This window comes from Anneissia japonica, unplaced genomic scaffold (assembly GCF_011630105.1).
Source record: "Anneissia japonica isolate Jap-2015-1 unplaced genomic scaffold, ASM1163010v1 scaffold522_len1101056_cov227, whole genome shotgun sequence".
Classification (NCBI taxonomy): Eukaryota; Metazoa; Echinodermata; class Crinoidea; order Comatulida; family Comatulidae; genus Anneissia; species Anneissia japonica.
Window position 1 is genome coordinate 760,831 of NW_022756123.1, and position 22,796 is coordinate 783,626.

At 32.9% G+C, this 22,796-nt stretch overlaps 2 protein-coding genes across 14 annotated transcripts in view; one reads left to right on the forward strand and one right to left on the reverse strand.

The window, feature by feature from the left end:
• Positions 1-19,007, reverse strand: part of LOC117124000 (protein Aster-B-like) — a 26,648-nt gene extending 7,641 nt beyond the window's left edge. The window contains exons 1-14 of one of the 12 annotated variants that reach the window (XM_033270105.1): positions 13,998-14,308; positions 11,984-12,992; positions 10,261-10,320; positions 9,225-9,251; positions 8,554-8,799; positions 6,229-6,364; positions 5,746-5,830; positions 5,021-5,124; positions 3,973-4,068; positions 3,606-3,686; positions 3,264-3,461; positions 2,817-2,931; positions 1,520-1,669; positions 1,157-1,278 (exon numbers count right to left, since the gene is read on the reverse strand). In XM_033270105.1, coding sequence (XP_033125996.1) covers positions 1,157-1,278; positions 1,520-1,669; positions 2,817-2,931; positions 3,264-3,461; positions 3,606-3,686; positions 3,973-4,068; positions 5,021-5,124; positions 5,746-5,830; positions 6,229-6,364; positions 8,554-8,799; positions 9,225-9,251; positions 10,261-10,320; positions 11,984-12,345 — 1,782 coding nt within the window. In that variant the 5' untranslated portion in view covers positions 12,346-12,992; positions 13,998-14,308. Of the gene's footprint in view, positions 1-1,156; positions 1,279-1,519; positions 1,670-2,816; positions 2,932-3,263; positions 3,462-3,605; positions 3,687-3,972; positions 4,069-5,020; positions 5,125-5,745; positions 5,831-6,228; positions 6,365-8,553; positions 8,800-9,224; positions 9,252-10,260; positions 10,321-10,791; positions 10,865-11,983; positions 12,993-13,980; positions 14,309-18,605 lie in introns of those variants that run through there. The other 11 variants (XM_033270106.1, XM_033270104.1, XM_033270111.1 and 8 more) reach the window with 11 other exon arrangements.
• LOC117124002 (intraflagellar transport protein 46 homolog) overlaps positions 18,967-22,796 on the forward strand; it is a 6,581-nt gene continuing 2,751 nt past the window's right edge. Inside the window, exons 1-5 of one of the 2 annotated variants that reach the window (XM_033270119.1) lie at positions 18,967-19,007; positions 20,550-20,658; positions 20,979-21,064; positions 21,644-21,801; positions 22,049-22,217. In XM_033270119.1, coding sequence (XP_033126010.1) covers positions 21,014-21,064; positions 21,644-21,801; positions 22,049-22,217 — 378 coding nt within the window. In that variant the 5' untranslated portion in view covers positions 18,967-19,007; positions 20,550-20,658; positions 20,979-21,013. Of the gene's footprint in view, positions 19,008-19,092; positions 19,244-20,549; positions 20,659-20,978; positions 21,065-21,643; positions 21,802-22,048; positions 22,218-22,796 lie in introns of those variants that run through there. The other variant, XM_033270118.1, reaches the window with a different exon arrangement.

Genomic DNA, 22,796 nt, shown 5'->3' on the forward strand with positions numbered 1-22,796 from the left:
TTTAAAATTGTGAGTGTAAATATTTTCTAGTGTATATACTGTAGATAAGAATTGTAGATAAATAATGCACACAAAATCAATTGTCGATGGAGAACGGCGTCAGTCATCTGATTAGTCCCATATTAACAGTACCGATATTTTGAATACACCTCTTCCGCGAATTGTTTAATTGACAGTGACTCATCTAATTCTTATATAATCACTTTAACATTTTAATCGAAATACTTCACCATATCGTAAAAGTTTGAATACCCACCCAATTCGTTGGCAATCCTCAGTGTATGTTATGTTAATGAAACATGTCATACTGTACAACAAGGGAATGTGTATTACAAAATGCCAGTACGTATTTTTTAGATTTTGACGCACTCCGTTCTGTTGTGTGTGTTGCTGTTGAAAACAAACTTCTGTGTCTGCTGTTGAAAACAAACTTCCTAATTTTGTGACTCGCTATGATGACTGAGATGGACCATGTTGATTTATTAATAATATGTTGTTTGGGATGGAAAAAAGTAGAGTCAATTTCTCAACAATGCTCCATCAGCAAATAGTTTGGTGTGCGCTATGGACAGTATGGCTATGGAATTTACTAACCACACAATCCACAATAATTAAGTCGCAAAACTTTAGCTGCATTTGGTGGATTAAGTCGCAAAACTTTATCTTCGTTTGGTAGCGCCATTTACTCTAGGTAGACGGAGACCGGTTTTGTTACCGGTTGGTACATTTCTTACAAGCATTCAGCCAAAGGCCAGTGAAAGTTTTTATCTATGTTTGCCATCCTTATGTGAGCTATCGTAAAGTCATGGTTTGCTGGACTTACGTTCAATTTAAATCTCCGAACTTCTGAAGCTGAGATATTCTATGAATGTAGGCTTGTATCGCAGGCTACAATTTAAAAACGGGTGACCAAATAATGAATTAGGTGCTACATTTTGATTTAATGTTGGGTAAGTTAAAAACAGACATTCCGTCCGAGTGGGACTCATTAAAAAATTTGAGGGGGTTCGCTAGAAAACAGGGGGGTTTGCTAGAAAAGGGAGGTTCGCCCGAACCATAGAATCCCCCACTGGCTACGGGCCTGCATATTGTAACAAAAAATAATAATAATAAAACAATAAAACATGAAATATATGACTTAAAATTATTTACTTACTTGTGTTTCTGTCACTTGACTTGATTTGGGTCCAATATTGCTATTGATGGGGAAAGTGTATGTTATTACTCTTGTCTCTTGAGGACTCTCCTCCTCCGTCACCCATTTCCCAATGTTAATATCTAAAACAGAAAAGGAAATAATAATGGCAAATAAAAACCTATAACAATACTTAAATATTATCATTATTTAGACATAGGCTGCATTTTACAAAGATCTGAGAGGTCAGAATTTTTTTTTTTTTTGTCTAAACTGTGTCTACACCAATTTCTAAAGGCATTTCTGTTGTCATTTGTCATTGAGTAAAATTACACTTTGTTAAAGTTAGAATATTTTTTTTTATTAATCATTAGTGAAACTTACCTGTACTTTTTCTAGCTTTAACATAATCTAAATAGAACTTGGAGCCATCAGCAAACAGAAGATTAAATAGTTTATCACAAGAAATGTCATAAACTTCATTTAAATATTGCTTTCCTTGATGTTGGTCTTTGCAACTGCAAAATACTTCCTCTAAAAGATACATAAAAAGATATATGATAACAACTAAACTCTTTTATTTTTATTAAACATTTGTACTGTAATTTGATTAGAAATTGGAAATAAAATATGTAATGAAAAATACAACTGCAAAATACTTCCTCTAAAAGATACATAAAAGATATATGATAACAACTAAACTCTTTTATTTTTATTAATCATTTGTATTTTGATTAGAAATTGGAAATAAATATGTATTGACAAATACAAAATTCAACAATATGTAAAATTAGAATACTTTAATTACAAAGATAGACATAGACACACACATTAAAACAAAACTGCATTGAAAAAATCATGTTTTTGGTAGGATAGGCTAATCAAGTATAAGTATTACTAAGTACAATCAAGCTATGTGCCAACAAGCCTCTTATTTTTGGTGGTGAGACTGGCTTCTCTGCTTAAGTTTCAATTTAATAATGTTTTTTTTTTCAATTCAGTCACCACAAACAAGGCATTTATGATATGGGATTAAGCACACTAAACAGACACCAATCAACTAAATATATATATAATCTTATAAAGTGTTTGTATCAGAAAGTCATTCTCTGAGTATGTATCAGCACAAATTTCAGCGACTGCCTCAGTGGCACTCATACGGCTCCCCATCAGAGCTGAGTGTGGAGTGAATTCAATCTTTCTTTTTTTAATCAGATTGGATACTTTCAAACAGTGAAATACTTATGGTCCAGACTGAATATAGTGTTCAAATTGTTAGTACACGTCGGTAATTACCCCATCTATCGGGTTCCGTAAAAAAACCCCTAAAACACAGATCTCCGTGTTTGGCGGTCAAGCGTTGCATTACCAAAAACGGAGATCTCAGTGTCTGGTGGGCACCAAACACAGAGATCTCCGTGTTTGGCGGGCAGAGTGTTAAATAGCAGTAACATTAGAATTGTTTTTATGAAGGCAATAAAAAAATGATATAGCAATCAGCTATCAAGATAACAATCAACTGGCCAGATTTGAAGAGCAAAAGTAATAGAACCAAGCTCAGGAAAAATCAAATGAAAAATATGACAAATAGGAGCTCCAGCCAAAACAAGGTCAAGGTAACTTACTGAATAATAATCTTCTTTTTTTTTAGTTTAATCTTAAGTAAACAATTCTACAATACCTTCAGTTTCTGAATAGTCGGACACATCAATTTGTGGAGGTGCAAGTTTATTGAGCAAAGAGGATTTGGTGGTAGCTTCTGTATCAAAGTCATCATCCTTTATCAACAGTTCCTCCTAAAATTGATATTAATACAAATATTATCATATTTAATTTAATATTTTATTGCTGCAAAAGCTAATATCTGCCAAAACAACATACTGTATATACAAAATACAAAAATGACTGTACAAAAAAAAATCATAAGCCTAAAGGAACTATGCATTTTGGGGTAGAAACGTTACTCCAGTAAGATCCTAGAGGATGACCAAGGCCAAGATATTGATTTATAACCAAAGACTTAGATTAAATTATTAAGATATTAGGAAGGCAGTTACAATCTTCCTTGAGTGGTTAAGACTTGGCACAGATGGTAATCACAAGACAGAACAGACAGTAATGTACTAACTCTTGACTCTGATAAACTGAGGTCATCACCATCGCTACCCTGGCCTTCTGACACCCGACCTCTAGACTTATCATCTCCGCTGTCATCTGCATCTTTACTAGGGAACACATAGTCCTCAGGAAGCTCATCCTCAGGGAATCCAAGATCATCTCCATAATTATTGTGAATCCACTTCCAGAATTCTGTTGGTGGCATTTTCTGGGAGAAAATTGTCAAACTTATTGATATAAAACGACCCAAGTATTTTAAACATGAACAGATAGCATTAACAACGCATTGTACTAACATAATTTCGATACAGTTGCTTTTCAAGCTTGTTGTACTCAAGATGAGTGTACTCACCAAATCCATGAGTGAATTCTGCCAGAGTTTAAAGAGTGTCATGAACGACTTGTCTCTTGATCCAAATGATGTAAAAAAGTACTGTTCAAATAGAATTATGAAAGAGAAACATTTATATCAAATCAAAGTTCAATAAAGAAATAGACAAACAAAACTAATATAATTTGAATTTTTGGTTTCACAAGATAAATCATTTTCTCAAATATTTAAAAAATTCTTTACCAAGTCCCTCTTGAAAAAAAAATGTAATCAGGTTTGAAGTGTTCTGGATCATTCTACTATTTTTAGCAGTATTCAAACTGGGAGAACTTTTGGCACTTGTTGGTTTAATATCCAGGTAAATATAAAAAAAAAGAAGTTAAATTACCTTCTCTGAAGCTGTAGTGACTTGTAAAGCATTTGGTATAAACCGCACTGTCCGTTCTTTAGTGACTGCCGTGATGTCGTTTAATTTGATAGTAAGCTGGAGTAAAAAAGGAAGAAAAGGGGACAGTTAATCATAAAAGGTCATTGACACATCAGTGTTCAAGCAACTTAAAAATAAAATGTATTATTATTATTAACTTAAGTTTTATAATTATTAATATTATTAGTACAATTATTATCATGAATTATCACTAGCTTGCTCCTGAATTATAATTCTGCTTAGATATTTAGCATACTCTGAATTAGGACAGGTAATCTCTTTTGCTCTGTATTTTGTTTTATATTTTGTCTTGTTTTTTCATGAATCATAAAATAAAAATTATCAATACATTTACATTTTCACCATTATTATAATTAAATCCTTTGAATTTTTTTTGAATATTATAAATTATTCTTATCAAAATTATATGGTCATTTTTTCATAAGTTAATAATTGCTGGAATTATTGTAATTATAATTAGTCATTATGATAATTTTATCATTATAATTATCATTATTAATATATATATATATCATAAAATCATAATTGATTGAACCTTCATGCTGCATCTTACATCAAGTTTATTTTCATCTTACATTTACAATATCATACACATAATGATCCTCATGTTATGAATAAAGGTATGGAGTCACCTTTTGCTTATTAGTAGTCACATAATGACATCATTTACTAACATCATTACTTCAATTTATAGTTACACACTATAATGGCATTATCATTGCCTCGCATACTGTCTTGCATCACAGTCGTGCAATTAAGTTGTCTTCATGACCTTAAAGCACCAGTGTTGTCACACATGTTATGTCATAATATTGTTAGCCCGCATATTTCTCTGCATGTTCTATGATTTTCTGCAATGTAGCATGCAGCTGGAATTATATCCTGGCGCACATCTGCAGAGCACAGTATTTGGACACAGACATGTAATACATACGGACGCTAAGGTTACAAAAACTTAAATGTGTGTTATTGCTGTGGAAGTACTCACTGTTGTCTCCCACTTGAATATGTTGGCATAAAAGCAGAGGTAATTCTGTGTAACATACATCCTTCCGTGAACTAATATCTCTTTTTGTATTGCACATGAATAATCTGCAAGTCAAACACATAAGAATAATGATAAAACTACAATGATAAATTAATAATGTATGGACATCTAATTTTGTGAGCTGTACAGGTACTCTTAATTCAGGCAAAGATTGCCAGCAATCAATGCTTTCAGTTTCTAAAGGAAATCCTGGTGACTGGTCGATAACTATCAGAAATTTGAACAAAGATGTTTTCTCTAGATATTGTGAATATGATTATATATATTCTGCCAGCTGTATCCTATTACTGCTCATTATTAATATTATATATTGTGGTGGTTGGATACTTTAGAAATGTTAATTTATTATGGGAGTTTTACTTTTAATTGAGACTCAACACTAGCCAGTAAGCAGAAGCTCGGTGGTCTAGTGGTTATGGCACCAGGCCAGTTATCTGGAGGTTAAAAGATAAAGAGAAAAAGGGATTACACATTAAATAATGAGACGATGAATTAGAAGAAATACAATAATTAAGAAGGAATTAATAGCAGAAAACTAACAAGAATTTTTGGAATCAAAAGAAATATAATAAAGCATGAAGAACAAAGATGAGATCTGAATGTAGAATTTAAAAAGATGAAGAGAAATGCTAGTACATAGTGATGCAAGTGGAGCATGTACTGACCTACTGTTAACCGCTCTGTCTCTGGAATTCCCTTAAAAAGTTTCAGAAATTCTTCACATCTAGATTTGTAATTAGACTGAAGAACCTGAGAATTATGGGTAATCAATAAAGTAAACATCATCAAGTAATGAATAGTGTACATTCAATAAAACCAAAACAAATGATAAATGGTAATGGTCTTATATTTCTTCTTAGGGTGGGTATATATCATACATTAGCTATAGTGTATCTATAAGAAGGGCATGGGAGAGGGGAAGAAAAAATTTATGCCTCATGACTCTTCCCACAGAAAACATGCTGAAGCAAAAAAAAAAAAAAAAAAAAAAATTCAGTTACCTATTCACCTCATTCCCCCAGCAAGTTCTCTTTCATTATTATACTATTACTAATATTTAAATTGAATACTGTAGCTATGCTGGCGGTCACCCAATACACATACAAAGTATATTTTTAATCGAGTACAGTTAACGCAAAAATACTTACACTATACCATGGAGCTGATCTGCGAACACCTTTTTTATTCTTGCCGAGTTTAGGTGAACGCTTTCTGACAACATTGTCGTCAGTTGCTAGGTATTCCGGAACTGATTGTGATGATGCCATTCCATTTTGACTGCTGCTGTAAGATTGAAACAAGTGGAATATTAAAATTATTACCAAGAATTCACATTTTAAAGTTGTATTATTGTTTAATTATTTAGATGTATTGTACTTAAATTAATGTATAATAATAACTACAGTAACTACAGTACTAGCAAAGGAAAGCAGAATGATTGTTTTTTTTAGCTCTATAATGATGAAATTAACATGATAGCAGTATTAAATGTGTTAAATAAATTTAGATTAAAAAAATCCCCCTTGTTAATTGACACATCATTCCTACATTTTTCAGACATTTATTCCTAATTTAAATTTGTTCTCAAGCTCCACTACTGCATCAGTCCAACATGAGTATCAATGTTTAGACTTTTACCAACCATGTGATCATCTTTTATAACATCTTAGCTAAATATAATATATTTTTATTATACCATATTAGTTTATTCTAGGTGGCCTGAGAATCACATTTGTTATTATCTTCTTGAAGATAATTCACAAAAATAAAAGCATTGTTTTCTGCCTCTGGACAAAAAGTATATAAAAACTGAATTTGTCTGTACCTTTACAAAAGCAAAAAGCTGGGGTGATTTTTTTGTTAAGGCTTTACAAACTGGCGCAAATATCAACATCAATATTAAATAGTGAAGACAATAAACTGAACTAATAAAACATAACCATCAGTCTCAGTATAGTATACTGGCACATGTTACCATACAACACCAGTAGAGCAATATGCCACCAGAATATGGACATTAATGCCGTTTTCAACTAGACAAATTTATTCGCTCAAATCAAATTTTTTTGCCATACCAAGGCTATTGCCTTGCCTATACGCACACATAGTTTAATTATTATTATCACTAAATTCTCAATTGCGCATTTGTATGGTACAAATTTTTGATTTGCACTAAAAAATACGGCCTTTAGGGAGCTTATCAATTGCATGACGATGGTAGGACATGGAACGTAATGATGTCACAAAAGTCATCTGGCATCGATGAGAACATTGAGTTCTTGACGTCACAAAAGTCATCTGGCATATGAGAACATTGAGTTCTTGCGGCCGTATGGATTCTAGGTTGCAATTTTGCCAAATCTATGTTGTGCAGAGGACGTAGGACGGTCATGCATGAGTGAATCCATTCTAGCATCGCGTCGTCGTGCAAATCAAAAGCTCCCTGTTACCAGTGTGGTTATGATGGATTACATCCTACTATATAACGAAAATTCTTAGGGCAACTTCAGATATTTGTAAGGCAACTACAGACCATGAATACCATTAGGTACTACATTCCAGAAATAATCCAACTGCAACTACAAACCATAGATAGTCTCAGGGCAACTACTGTACTTAGCACGGGTGTTTCTAGGGCATCTCAGTAAATGGATATTTCAAGGGTATTTTCTGTCCATAGATGTTAAACTTCCATGACAACAGTCCATATTCCCAGGCGACCAGTAGGCCATGGATATCTAAGCTAACATAGTTGATTGTCAAGATGATTACAAACCATGGATAGTATTCCCAGGCAACAGAAAATAATCCTCCAGTGTTCCCAGGGAAGCTACAGAAAATATGAATATTCCCAGGGTAAACAAATGACCATGAATATAGCCAGGGCCAGAATGCTAAAGACCATAGATATTCCCTGAGCAGCTACAGATTGGATTTCCATAATTTTTGAATACTGTTTTTGTAATCAATGAACACTCATTTTTACTGATACATATAATAACATAAACAGGCAAGAAACCTAACAAATGGCAAAAAGCAACTACGGTATACACAACAATGTAACACAACATTTAACACAAAAGTGACAGCTTCCTGAAATTGCGAAAATTAGTATTGCTCTCATCTGTTGACAGAGTGCTTTTAAGCACGTAATACGATTACATTTAAAGCTATGATACAGTATCATCACTACATATACAGCCAAGCCTACCTCTCCAAAAACATGCCATTTAAACTATATTGTGTACAAAAAAAAATTATACTTTTGTGTTTTTACGTAAAACTAATTTCTGTAGAATACAACAATTAAACAAATAAAACTACAAGAATAGCAATTTGTTTTACAGCACAATTACAAAACAAGCTTTTACAATCTAAAACAAAGGGAGCAGGCAGCTACGACGGAGGATAGATCTTATGTGCTGCAATATGTCAAAGTGCACCATGGACATAGCAACCAACACATTGGGTACCTTATTTCTCGCAACTCAATACGACGTAGACGATCTCCTTGTGCAGTTCGTTTACTGCGAACGCTACGTGCTCGACGTGCTTTCTTTATATGATGGGAAGAATGTGAAAGAAAGACATCGATTGCTGTACGTGACTTTACCACGTGCGTAACTTTCGTGTTTACTTTGTTCTCGGCAGGTTTGTCAGCTGAGATTGGCGCCGATTGCATGATACATGAGGTAAGCTCCGATTCCTTAACATTGGTGCTTAGAGTTGGGATAAACAATAGCTTACATGAGAAATGATCTAAGATGGAAATGATACATGTACAATGTTTAACTTTATCATAATACCCTGGATTTATATTTTTATTTAAACTATTTCAGTTGTTTTATGTACATTCACAATAAATGTACATATTTTGAAATGGATGCATGTTCTTCATATACATAATTATACTCAGAGTAGCGAAAGTTCTTTATTTAGTTCTTTCTTGTAAAACCGTTTTGGTTGCAAATGAACAATTTAGTTAGTGGAAGAATATTGTCGCCTATACGTTGTACTACTCTTTCAACCAATTACCTTGTTGAAACACGGACACCATTGTATAAAATTTAAATATAATATAATAAAATGTGCTGTTCTATTACTACTGTACATATGAAAAATTTGAGAAATATGAAAACAATACCTTGCACTCCTATCGTCTGATTTGATACTGCAAGACAACCAGAGGACAAAGGTCATGATAAACATGTGTAGAATCATGGAGGTATATTTTTATACCAAATTATTATAACCAAATCCTATTTCATTCAGTTTTATTTTTATCAATTAAATAGTTTACGTTTAACTTTTGTAATCTTGTCAAAAATTTGATTTTTAATTCAACTTATTTATTACAGATAAAGTTAAAGATATTGTAGGCATTTGCTACCCACAATAATTCTTTCTTTTAGAGTTCAATTAATAATAAATTTAAATTAATAACTTTGAAAATTAAAAAAAGAAAATAAATTTTGTTACCTGAAAAAAAGTGAATTTAAGAATATTTGAAAGAAAATCTATAATCACTATCAGTGAAAATGACATACTGTATAATGAACGTTTTGAAAAACAAAACAAGAAATGATAACAAGATAATGAATACTATTACTGTACCTGAAGGAGAGCATAGAATATGTTGAGGAAGAGGAAGAAGGGAAGCTGCCGAAAGGAAAGAAATGAGAATGAAAACTGAAGGAGACCAAGAATGGTTGAAAGCCATGATTACAGTGCCGAAATGGAAAAGGAACAAAGACAACTAATGAAGGAGCAAAAAATAAATAGTAAAAAAATTGCAACATGAATGAATATCCATGTAATGAATGAAGAATGAACTGAAAAGAATGATTGAATGTAGATTAAAATCATTAGAAAAGGGTGAAGCTGCCATGTAATCAATACGGTAACACCAGAGCTTCACATTAATACAAAATTAAAAGGTGAGCTCAAGCCCTAATAGCAACGTATTACTCGTTGCTAAGCGACAGCAAACTCGTCTGTTCTCTGCTATGCATTTACCGTAAGCAGAATTGCTTTAATGGTTGTTGGAATAGATTGATAATCCAAATCAGGATGTTTCATTATTCAAAGACTATTGTTGTTAAACTTGTTAAAAATTAATCTTTCTACGTACTACAGTATTACTGCTTAGGAAAGATAAAAAGTTGAATAAGTGGTCTTACCTCTCATCACCAGATTGGCTTCCATCGTCAACATTTATATCAGATAACTCACTATTTTTACTGAAAGAAATAAACAAATAATGCTACATCAAAATTTATCATGTTTTGGGCTAATGAAGTTGAAAATCTTGATATTAAGCAATTAAACATCCATTGTACCATGTCTTTCAGAACGAGAAAAATCTTTTCGACCATGTAATTTCTGAAGAAAGGGATAAAATAAAGTTTATCTGTATCATCAGACCCAATTTGGATTTGTACTTTTTAAAATTTACTTTTATAACAATTTATTTCTCAATTACTCTAACTAAGTACCACCAAACCATCACATGTTGTATTGTACAATATCCAATTAATGCAAAACCAACTGAGTTTACTTCCATTACACATTTGAAATTAAATCAAAAGTTGTTTTAAAGGGATTTTCTATTCTAGTGATAACTTTCTATGTAGGTTTTAACTACCTTCAATATTATTACTAAATACAGGAGGCCTACACCAGAAAAGACCCTGAAATAAGAAATAGCTCACCTTTCAGGCATGATTTTAGAAGAAAAGATACCCCCATGGGCGGTATAACAGAACATCTTAAAAGATTATACTATCTGGAGTATTATGAAACCGATCGGTTGTGTACCACTTGGTACAGGATTGTTAGCATGACCTTGACTATGACCATTGCTATAGAACCTGACATCCTCAAGACCATACCATTTTGATATAAAGGGATTCTTTCGTAATCCATTAGCAATACAAATCTAATATCCGTATACCATGGCTTAAAATTAAGAACTTAATAGAATTGAACTCTAAAACATATGCTTTGCATTTCCTGTATTCCTGAAAAGGTCATAGGTTAAAATGTAAAATACTATAAAATTTCATGAAGAAATTTGAACTTGATATTAAATAAGCATCTCAGGTTTATGATCTATCTTGACATTCAAAGGTTAATAGTTACAGTACAACCTGACATTAAGTTGACACTACTGAAACATTAACAGTTCCTTAACAAGTGGTTGAAACCAAGCGGTCACTTAGGGGTCACTTTTGGGGTCTTCAAGTTGTCAGTGTCCCTGAATCAATCTCCTGATGGAGGGTCAATCGAGAAATATTTTATGGTTCAGAATAGAAAAAATAGCATTTAGATCACAATAATGGGAACTGCAATCACAAATAGCTTGCTTTGACTTGTAAATATTTTTAGTCAAAAATGACCACTTGTTAAAAAAAGTTCTACTTCACTTTAAATTTCCAAAGAACTAAACACTAAAATGTTTAAATACACATTTATACAAGGCGATTGCTATGTTTTTATTGCATAAGCACACCCACCAATTAGTTTTCCTTACTGTAGAACCTGCCTAAAAGCCAACTCAGACAGCGTCATTGGACACAGCCCGACGGACTGTAGTTCATCGTCGGGGACAGTCTTTAGCCGTCGTGAGAAATATTAAACGTGTTTAAATAAATGTTTAATATTCTACAATGTGATGGTCTCTCACACAGACCCGACGCAACAACAGATCTCATAGGGCTACATTGAACCACGCTATCTGAGTTGGCCTTTAGAGACCAACATAAAATTTCAAAATCCGAGAATTTTCTGTGAAATATAGATTGGAGTACACAATGTTTCTTGTACATTACTGTATGTGTAACAATGGAAACAGTCTGATGAGTGTCGTAGCATTAACAAAACTGAATAAAATAAGTAACATACCCCTTGGATACTTTCTTAATGAATTTTGTGACTTTTTTCTTTAGTTTTGGGCTGAAACGGGGGCTGAAACGTTGGTTGGATTTCAACTTTTTTGGTTTCTGCAGCATGTTATCTTCTTGATCGTCTGAATTTGGAGTACTTGCTCGGTGATGATAATTAGTCTGAAGCTTGTAAGCATCACTTTCACATGAAGTTACTAGAGACCGTGGTCTACCATTACTTGGTACTAATATAGTTGTCCCTGGTATGCTAGTTATGGTAGATACACTAGGTACACTTGGTTCTGGTATACTAGATACCAAGCTCAACGGCATCAAAGAGTCATCATCGTTTTTTTGTACTAATATTTTATGGTTGTCCATCTTCAAACCAAGGTTTACTGTGCACTAATATCCTGGATAATAATTGTTCAGCTTTGGATATTACAAGGATCATAGTAAATCAAACAACGCATATATGGTATACAAACTGTTGTCCTCTGCATATGCATAATGAAAACAAAACTCAGGTTGAGCTGGTACAATGGAAATTTGATCTTCATGCAATCATCCACTACTGTTTGTAGCCAACGTACCGGTCCAATGAATTAAAGCTTTACAATGACACTCATGAATGAAAGGGCGGAATGGTCACAATAAACAGTGAGGACCAACACACCACCTTTCACACAACACAATTCATGTTACCGTATTTACTGTACTAAACAAATGATAAGTCAATACTGTAGAACAGCAAGTGATTACCCCATACTTAAGATTCCTTGGTCAAATCAATTCACACAAATTTGCAAAACGATGCATGTCTTTACACTGGTTGAAGGCATTTAAGCACAACTTATAATAAAGTACGTTTAGTTCCAGTTCTGATTCAAATGAATAGTTTTTGAAATGCGTTCTTGTAGCGTTCTTTAGAATGTTTAAATCCAAATGAATCCCACAGGTCAGGAATTCATGCCACAAATAGGATGTTTACTTTTTGACTCCAATTGTTTCGGTTGAAGTCCTTCTCACTACAAAGCATAAAAATGCAATAATAAGATGGGATAGATGTTTAATAATAAGGTATTGTATAGATTTTTGAACAACCTTTCCACTTGTGAGTCAGAATAATACGAACAGGATCAGGTGAAAAAGCAGCGTACTGGAATGATCATTGTTGAGTGTCTGTGGATCAAGAATCATATACAAGGAAGGCCAACATAGATTATTTTTGGATTAGTACCAGTGTTCCAGGAACCTGTACCATTACGATCAAATTGTTGGAATCAGGAAAGTATCTTTGATATCTTTGATTGTCAAAGGATAAAATTCAATTAACAATAAAATATCTTTTCTTATATTCATTATTGCCTTTAAATAAGAAACCAATTTAAGGATTTTCGTAATAAAGAGATTAAATTGGTCTAATCCCTGTTTCACTGGAAATTGATGTAATTTTATCATTTAAATGAGCAATTCAATGCTATTTCTTAAGGTTTATCACACTGTACCACACATAGTACATTCCTCTATATTTGTTGCAAAAACCAGCAAAAACTGAATGGTTTGGATCTGTTTCTCATTAGTTACTGTAATTTATTAATTTTAAATTTAAACAATTCATTTTATTTAATTGAGGTTTTGATGTTACTTTTCAAAATGTTATCGCAGTGGTTTTTAACAGTGGTACTGGTACTGTGTAATATATAATGGTGGTGAATGTATTTGTTCCGTTTGAAACTGATGAGCAAACAGGATTTATGTGTAGTTAATCCAGAATTCACAAGTCATATTATCATATGACAATGGGTCATATTAAAGATATCCTCTTTATTTGTGACTCAAAAAATATTGAACTTATATGTTTTTAAAATTACTTAAAGGATGAATAAATGAATGATTAAATGAATGAATAAAAATAAATACTAAATGAGTAAATGAATAAAAGAATAAAGAACTGATGAAGAAAGAATGAATGACAGAATGAATGGATGATAAAACAAAAGAAAGATTATTCACTGTCACAAGTCTCAAACCTGGTTTCCAAGAAACAGTTGATGCACTGCAAAATCCACTGGATGAGTGAACAACAACAATTAAGGCACACTATTACTGTATACGGTGCACATATAATACTAATACACACATACTCCACCACAGCTTGACAATGTTGTCTTATAAAATTTTCTTGCATAAAATGTATGTTGCCTTTAATAGACAATAAATATAATAGCTGGATTTTGATTGGTATGAAACTGAGAATAGAGTAACTGGTAGTGTAGATGAAATCTTGTATGCTGTATCCAGTGGCAACCATTAGCAAATGGAACATTGCTTTTGCAAGTCATTCCAACCACTAAAATCTAATCCAAATTTCCATCAATGGATGATGTCATACAACAACTACCCAATCAGACTTCAGGTTCTTTATTTACAGCAACAAAGATCCTTAATACCATTTCCATTGTTAAACCATTAATACCACTTTCATGGTTGAAAGTAAGGACTGCATCATTCTCTCTGTAATACAGGTACTGTAATTATGTTGAATAATGTAATAGCAAAGCAATACACAAACTCTACATCATTATTCTTATGCACCTAATCACTACACCTGATGAAGCCAGCATAGACTGCTGGCGAAGGCTTGTGTAATATTAAAATATTAAATGAAGTTACCATAGTCAAAGTGCTACCAATGTTTTTATTTCCAATGTCTACCAGACTAACACAGCTCCATCTACCACTACATCATTATAGAACCTTAAATCTGCTGTGGTAATCAACTTAAAAAAAAAAAAAATTAAATAAGATTCATCGGTTCATAGGTCAAGCTCATTTGAATTGTGCAAATAATGTAACAAAACCCTGCAACCAATGAAGAAACACCCCTCAAAAATATTATTTTAGAATAAACACCTTTCCAAATTAAAACACCCTCCAAATGACAGTAACTGAAGGAAGCAACACCATTCTCAAGACCATTCCTCATTACCAATGCTTTACTTTAGATCAAATTATTTGTTAAGTATCCATCAATTTTACACCAACCAAAACTATAAAAATGCTTTCTTGAATAAACTATGGGCCCTTTAATACCCTCCTAAATAATATTAATAAATGCCTTGGGATATATTTGAATAAATATAGTACTATGGCCACATAAAAAAACATACATGTTTAAGTTCACATTTTTGGCCTGCCTATGATTTTTTTTAAATTTGTTATATGTCCCAAAAACATCTTATATTGGCCAGGAAATGCCGAAAAAATGACTAAAAATAATCGTTTTTCGTATTTATTTTACCATAAAAAGCACCGCCAATATTAACTTTTTACCGTAAACATGCATGTGGTCGATTGACAGAGATGTTTTAAAATAAGCAAAAATGCCCTTTTTGCTACATTAAAGCGTAAAGAAAGGTCTACAAAAATCAATTAAGAGATTGGTATGGGAAGAGCGTTTTCCTGGATGGAACTGCTATTAAGCAAAAAGTATTGCTTGGCAAATCTAGGCCTAGGATGCCTACTAATACTACTACCGCCTAGATGTGACGAAGTACAGGAAAATGTGCTCGGTAGTTGGTGTTGGACAGTTTCGGCGGTGACAAACAAGTTCGACCTCAATGTATTGAGCACATTTTGTATTGTATGATTTCAGTCAATTCTATTCACTGAATGAGACCTAATAAATATTCTAATACTGATAATTATAATATGATGAATTATGTATATTGACTTAAAAGTAATAAAAAGACTGTGGGGAAAGTCAAACAACAAGTTTATTTAAAAATGCGAATAAGTATACTGTACGTGTTTAAAAGTGATGGCCCAAAGTCAGTGGTGCGTAACCAACAAGAACGTGATTTAGCTGTGGGGCCGAATTCTCGACCTCATGTTATTTAGAAGTTCCTGACTCTGTAACAGAATGTTTTTAGTTCAAACGGTGAAAAAATTTATCGGCACACACACACACACACAATTATTTGTGGCTTAAACAAAAGAACTCCCCCAACCCCTGATTTGTTTTTGAGATATGACACAAAACAAGTTTTTTTTTTTGTTTTTTTTTTTGGCCTTTTAAAACAACTACAAGTATAATGGAAAAAGGGTTTTGTATTGGATCAAACATAAACACTTCAACTGATGTGGACGTGGTAAATAATTGTCTTTCAGCAACAGAGGGCAGCAGACTACAAAATATTGTAAATTTAAACTCCCAAGAACTTTGATTACAAGCTAAATCGTACTTGGCCAACTCATACAGTAACCATAAATCATACTTAATTTTAGACAGACCCATACCCATGTTTTTTTCTTCAATTTCAAATAACTTACCAGTGATTATTTATATATTTACGCTGTACATTTTCAAGAAGATAAATACTGTACACTAATATATTTTTTTTGTGAGAAAATGTATCAAAAATATAATTCTGAATTTAAGTCTTTAAAATTAATATAGACATACTGAAGGTTTTATTTATTTTTTAAAGCAAATTTGTTTTAGTCTTGCATTTTATCTTTCTGCTATTAACTTTAAATTGCTACTATCTTTAAAAAATGAATACTGTACAAAGTTGCTAAACATACGTTATATGCACTAAAGACTGACTTTACATCAAATTAATTAATTCAGCTGAATGAAGAATTTTCCTAATTACTGTATACACAACAAACTGTAACAATTTCCAAAATTAATGCAAGCTATGCTTCAGCAATGTAGGTAGATCAACTAAATGATGATCAAATGGTCTTCTTGGGACCACAGGGACTAAAGAGATATAAAATTATTATTATTAGTATTATTATTACTGTGCGTACAATTTTTTATATAAATTTTTAAATATGCAATGAATTGTTTCCGCTCTGCTTTTTCTTTTTAAAATTGGACAATAAAACTAAATGAAATTAAATGAATGAAATGAAATAAAAGAGCGCCACCTATATTATGACAAAACACACACAGTTAGTACAGTACATTGTAATGTGATTTTAAGGATCTTTATTATTAGGACAATACACTTTTTCAAATGTAATTAACATATTATTAATATGTGACACAAGAGCAGCTATAAAATTTTGATATTGACCAAATTGTTATGGATTCTTCATTAGTACAGTAGCATTTCAATGGATTTTTCTAATAGCCAATAAACGTAATGTTGGGTTTCCAACCAGCACAATACCTCACCTGACAATAAAGAGAAATGAAAGCATGATCGCTGTCCTTAATATCCAAACGACTATAGCTTGCAGGTATCTTATTGCATACTATAATTTTCAAAGGCCATAAAGTGACTTATTATATGATCACGTTAAATTCCAATGTCTTTCAGATTAAATCAGTCCAACAGGATGCTTACCAGTTCAAACGAATCACAGCAAAATGATGATGATTGTTAAAATTTCAACTGCATGGCTTTACAATTTGGTTTCTACTGCACTTAATATGATTCCTGTCGATTTTCTTATTTTAAATACGGTACTTGTTGTCAATCAATCATTCAATCAATGTAACATCTATTTCACCATAACAACAAAACAGTAAAATTACAATGGTGAGGGACCAGTTTAGAAGCATGCAAGTAGTGAACTATGGTTAAAAATAGGAGTCCCACTGTTGACTGTTTAGCTTTCCCAAAAAATTAAGGTCTTTATCCCAAAGTTTGTCAAGCATAACAAAATACTCATACCATAATACTCTATGTTATAAAGTTCAAGTGTAAAACACCTGTAAGTTATCCATATGGCTACAATAGTTCAGGCCATCACCAGTGGATTTCCCCTCTCCCCTACCCACAAATGATTTTAGTTGAATGGTATAGGAGACATTTTAGTATATCTATTTCACGTAAATATATCGTTTCCTGATTTGTTTATGAGGACGTAAATATATAGATACTTCCTTTTATTATTACTTGTAGATGAGGTTGTGAGGACATGGCCTAATCAACTATAAATGGTTACTGTATTTTTATTGTTTCTATTTTTCATTGCTCAAGTCGGTTTGATTGACTAAATTTGCAAGGGTCTCCATTTTTTTTTTCATTTTTTACTTTATTTATTTCAATGTATATATTGCCAGGCACCAAAACATAAAGTAACTTCAAAAGAAGAATTAAAACAATCTTATTTGATTAAATACTGTACTGTACATAATAAACATTTGGTAGAATAAACAATCATAATTATTAATCAGAAATGAGGGTGCCCAGTCTAACATTGATAAAAAAAGTTCAGTGTATGAGCATGTCTATTTGAGTTAAGATTTGCAGAGAGGGGTAAATTAAATCGTTATTTTCTCAAATATTTAATGTTAAGTGCATCAAAAATTCACCCCTTCGTGCTATAAAGTCTTAGTTAGTGCTCTGTCGACAAAACCTGTAACCAGAATTTGACAACATGTCAATAAGTTAGGCCTAGTCTAGTTTTTATTTAATTTAGCACAGATTTTAGTAAGCAAGCCTCTATCTACTCAGATTGTGTTTTTAATTCCTTTGGTGTTTAGAGTAATTCCTTAGAAATTGTAGAAGTTTTAAATACTCTGGTGATATCCTATTTCAACCATGGCAATGCATCTCACTCAAATCAATCAAGTTTAAAACATTAATAAAACAAAATATTCCATAAATAAAGCCTACCTTGTTAGACTAGGAGGAGGCCTAGGCCTAGTTAATTCTGCGTTTGTAGCACCAGTTGTAGAGGAGAGGTTAATTGGCGCACTAGCGTTTCTCCTAATTGATGGATAATGATCAAATTCTTTAGGCTGCATTCCTTCAACTTTCTCCATATTGACAGAACCCAATGATGGTGGTGATGTGGCCAAACCAGGAGGCCGACCAGATTCTACTGCTGCAGCTGGCGATTCATCAGCTTGGCGGCTGCCGATAGCAATTGACGAGGCAGTGCAAGGTAGTGAAGTTGGCCGGTTTTCGTGATTACCAGCAGGTGTTTCTTTACCTTCAACAAGCTCCAAAAGAGTCCTCTGATTCGGGAGAATTGGCCGTTGAGCCTTCTGGGCCATTCCAAATTGGATTTACTAAGTACAGAAACTTCTACTCTATCTTTTCATCTTCAGAACTGAGATATTAAATGCTGGTTCTAGGCCTACCTAGGCCTATTTGTTGTACTGTATTGATATCTAGAAAACGATCGATGGTCTCATACTAGTTTGCTTCCCCCAATGTTCGTTAGAGCAAATTAAAAATAAACAAACAAACCACCACATACCACTTTCTGTGGGCAAATGGCGGATGATTCTGAAGACGAAAACGGAGGAGTAATTCTCTTTTATTTCATTATTTTAAACAATATGTACATAATACGTACATATTTATTTGCATATTATAGTTGGGTTATTATTAGGGTGTAAACGAAATAGAATGTTATGCGTTAATGTGTTGAAAACGAGCATAAAAGGTGGTTGCTAGGATAGTCTTAGTAGAACGCCAGTCAGAGTCTGAGAGCGAGGCCCACCCAGCAGCTGAGCAGGGGTACCTTTTCTCAGGTACATGTAACAAAGAGTTACGTTTGAAGGCGAAACTACGCCTGTTGTCAAGGGCAAGGCTGGCCTACTGCTGGGAGATCTGTGACTGGTCACATAGACACAATTGAGGTCAAGTAGGCCTAGCCTACTACTTAATACTACTAGACTACTAGTAATTAGCCTAGGCTACTCTCTCTAGGCAAACAGAACAAAAAACGTGTGTTCTTCAAACCACGGACATCAACAACCATTTGGTTTCAAAAATACGACCATTCAGTTAGAAGCTCAAAGCCTTGCCTTAGCCTACTCTACATGTTGAAATAATAAAAAAGAAAGAACAGAAGAATAAATACAAGAACTACAACAGTAGAGCCCTAGGTCCAGGAACTTATGGAGACCTACTGTTATTGTAGTTAAGCCTGATTTTCTTTAAATCGCTACACTGTCAATACAGTGTTTTCGGTGCAATTGCACCGAAGGCTCCCCAATTCACTCGACCAATCAGCATCACCAAAAGCTGTCCCATAATCGGACTGTAAAGTTTTTTAATTGTACGGATGTTATCTCAAAAACCAGGTCAAATTTGCGCGGGATATCGGTAGGTAAATTAATGCATAATACATTGTTTATACATAAGATTAGTTCAAAGCCTAATTTTCGCCAAAATCTGCGCAAAAATCGGCCCTTATTTTCCGAAATGCGTCGACGAGTGTATAGGCCAAATTTTGCATGGAGGATATATTCCCCGCAAGGCCTGGAAGCTGTCAGGGGTAGCATGTAGTGATGGTATGGAAACCAAGTTTTACAATAATAATTTAAGTGATTGTTCATCTTTAAGATTATATTAAATAATAAAATGGTAATTCTGCAAATTGTAGACTTAAGATTTTCAAGACTTATTTTCTGATTTTTATTGCTACTAGACAAAGATTGGAAGCTGTCAGTGGTAGCATGTAGTGATTGTATGGAAACCAAGTTTTACAATAATAATTTAAGTGATTGTTCATCTTTAAGATTATATTAAATAATAAAATGGTAATTCTGCAAATTGTAGACTTCAGATTTTCAAGACTTATTTTCTGATTTTTATTGCTACTAGACAAAGATTGTAACTAATCAACCGTATGACGAATCTCTTGAAGTGCCGGACGCAGAAGAAGTAGCTTCAAATTATACCCCTAGTCCAAGAGTTCCTGCAGGCTTCCCAGGTAAATGTCACTATCGTACAGGATATTATAATAAGCATTATTGTAATAAAAGTATAATATATTTAATGTGAAATTTATAAATTAATTATTTTATTTACAAGGTATTTTTATATCGTAGTGCTAGGCCTATGTTATGAGAAGTTTGTGTGCTTTATTTTGTCAAAGAGAAAAGAAATTTTCCATGTCATACTGGACAATCAAAAAGTTATCTTAGTGAATAATTACAGTATAGTCATTGCTCTACAGTTATATGTTAAGAATTTCCCAGAGCATTATTTGTAAAAAACCCAAATAATAACTAACATTCTCTCAAAATGCAGCTGGTAGCGGGAACAGCTTGAGAGGTCACGACAACATGACTGACAACAGTGATGATGATTTTGAAGAAGGGCAGATGGAGAACAAGGTATGCACGTACTGGAATTATAATAATAATAATAATAATAATAATAATAATAATTAATACAGGTATTAGCATTATAAATTATAATTAATAATTATGATATTTCCAATATTATCATTATTAATTATAATATTGAAAATGTGAGAATAACTTCATTGGGGCTCAAAATAATAATAAGATATTGTGTATTTTATCCAATTTTTTATGTATTTTATAAAGTATTTCATATTTACATGTTTGAATTATTACAGTATCTTATTTTGAAAATGACTAACACAAATTTGCCTTTTATACAGTATTGTGTAATGGGTAGGGTTAGAGTGTGCACAAAACTGTTGTGTAAATGAATTGTCCATTCTACCAGCTAAATAGCTACTACCTAATCAATAAATGTAAAAGCTACTATTTCTCTAGGTACATGTTTGTCAGTGTCAGATTATCATACAAAAACTCTAATACATAATTTATATTTCAGAAATATTTTTTGTTAACTAAATGGATACTTTGTCAATGTGTCATACTTCTACATAAAACAATTTCTACAAATCCCTTCTTTGACAATTGTTTAATTCTCTCTGATAGCCACTCAACAAACCAAGGCAACAGATCCCACCAAAGCAACGTCAAGTATCTGAAGATGATGACGATGACGACGACGATGATGATGACGACGACGACGATGATTCAGGATCTGATTCTTCAGATGATGATGATGATGACCATCACGTGGCATTAGAAGGGTAACTTAAAAAAAAATTTAGCTCAAAGCAGTTAACCTAAACAGTAACCTAAGTTACACTTAAAAACTTCAATTTTTTAAGTACAGGGTTGAAAAAGTAGATTAGGAGGAAATGATAACCTTGTAATGAATGCTTAAGCATTCAAATCTACCTAACGGTAATCCAGTTATATGTTTATGTTTATCTGAAGAATTCCAATAAGAGGCAGCAGAATGTAAGTTAATGCCTAGTATGTGTTGTGTTTTAGTGCATATGACCCAGCAGAGTATGAAAATCTACCAGTGAGTGAGGAAATCAAGGACCTGTTTCAGTATATCACAAGGTACACTCCACAGTCTATTGAGCTGGACCATAAGATGAAGCCCTTCATTCCCGACTACATACCAGCAGTTGGCGATATTGATGCATTTATTAAGGTGAAATAATGTGTATTTTTAAGTGATTCACTTAGTTTGTGTTGCCTAAACCAGAATTACTCAAAATCTTAAAAAATAAAAAAATACCCCAAAATATTAGTGTCATATTTGCAACCTTTGATTATTAAATTTCATATACTGTAGTACTTTAATTATGAATTTTGTGGTAATTATTTTTCAAACAAAGGGCATAGGTGGGGTAATATACTTCTAGATGAACAGACACTATTTTTACATATTAGGTCTACATGTGAAGTATTCATTTTGAGTGATCCAATCTAAGGAAAGACTTTGTAATGGCAAGAACAAGCTTTAAAATACTAACACTGTACAAATAGTGGGGGGGGGGGGGAACCCCCTGGATACATTCCTACAAAAGTGAACAACAATTCATAGTAATAAAAGTATCACAGTTGATATATTAATTATACATATTCACTACACAACATTCGGCCAAAATGTTTTAAGTTGAAATACTATACAATTTTAGTCATGTAACTTCACTTTTACTCTGCATAGAAACGTTGATGTCTGCTAAGGGTGTGGGTTTTTTTTTTTGGGGGGGGGGGAGGGGGGGGT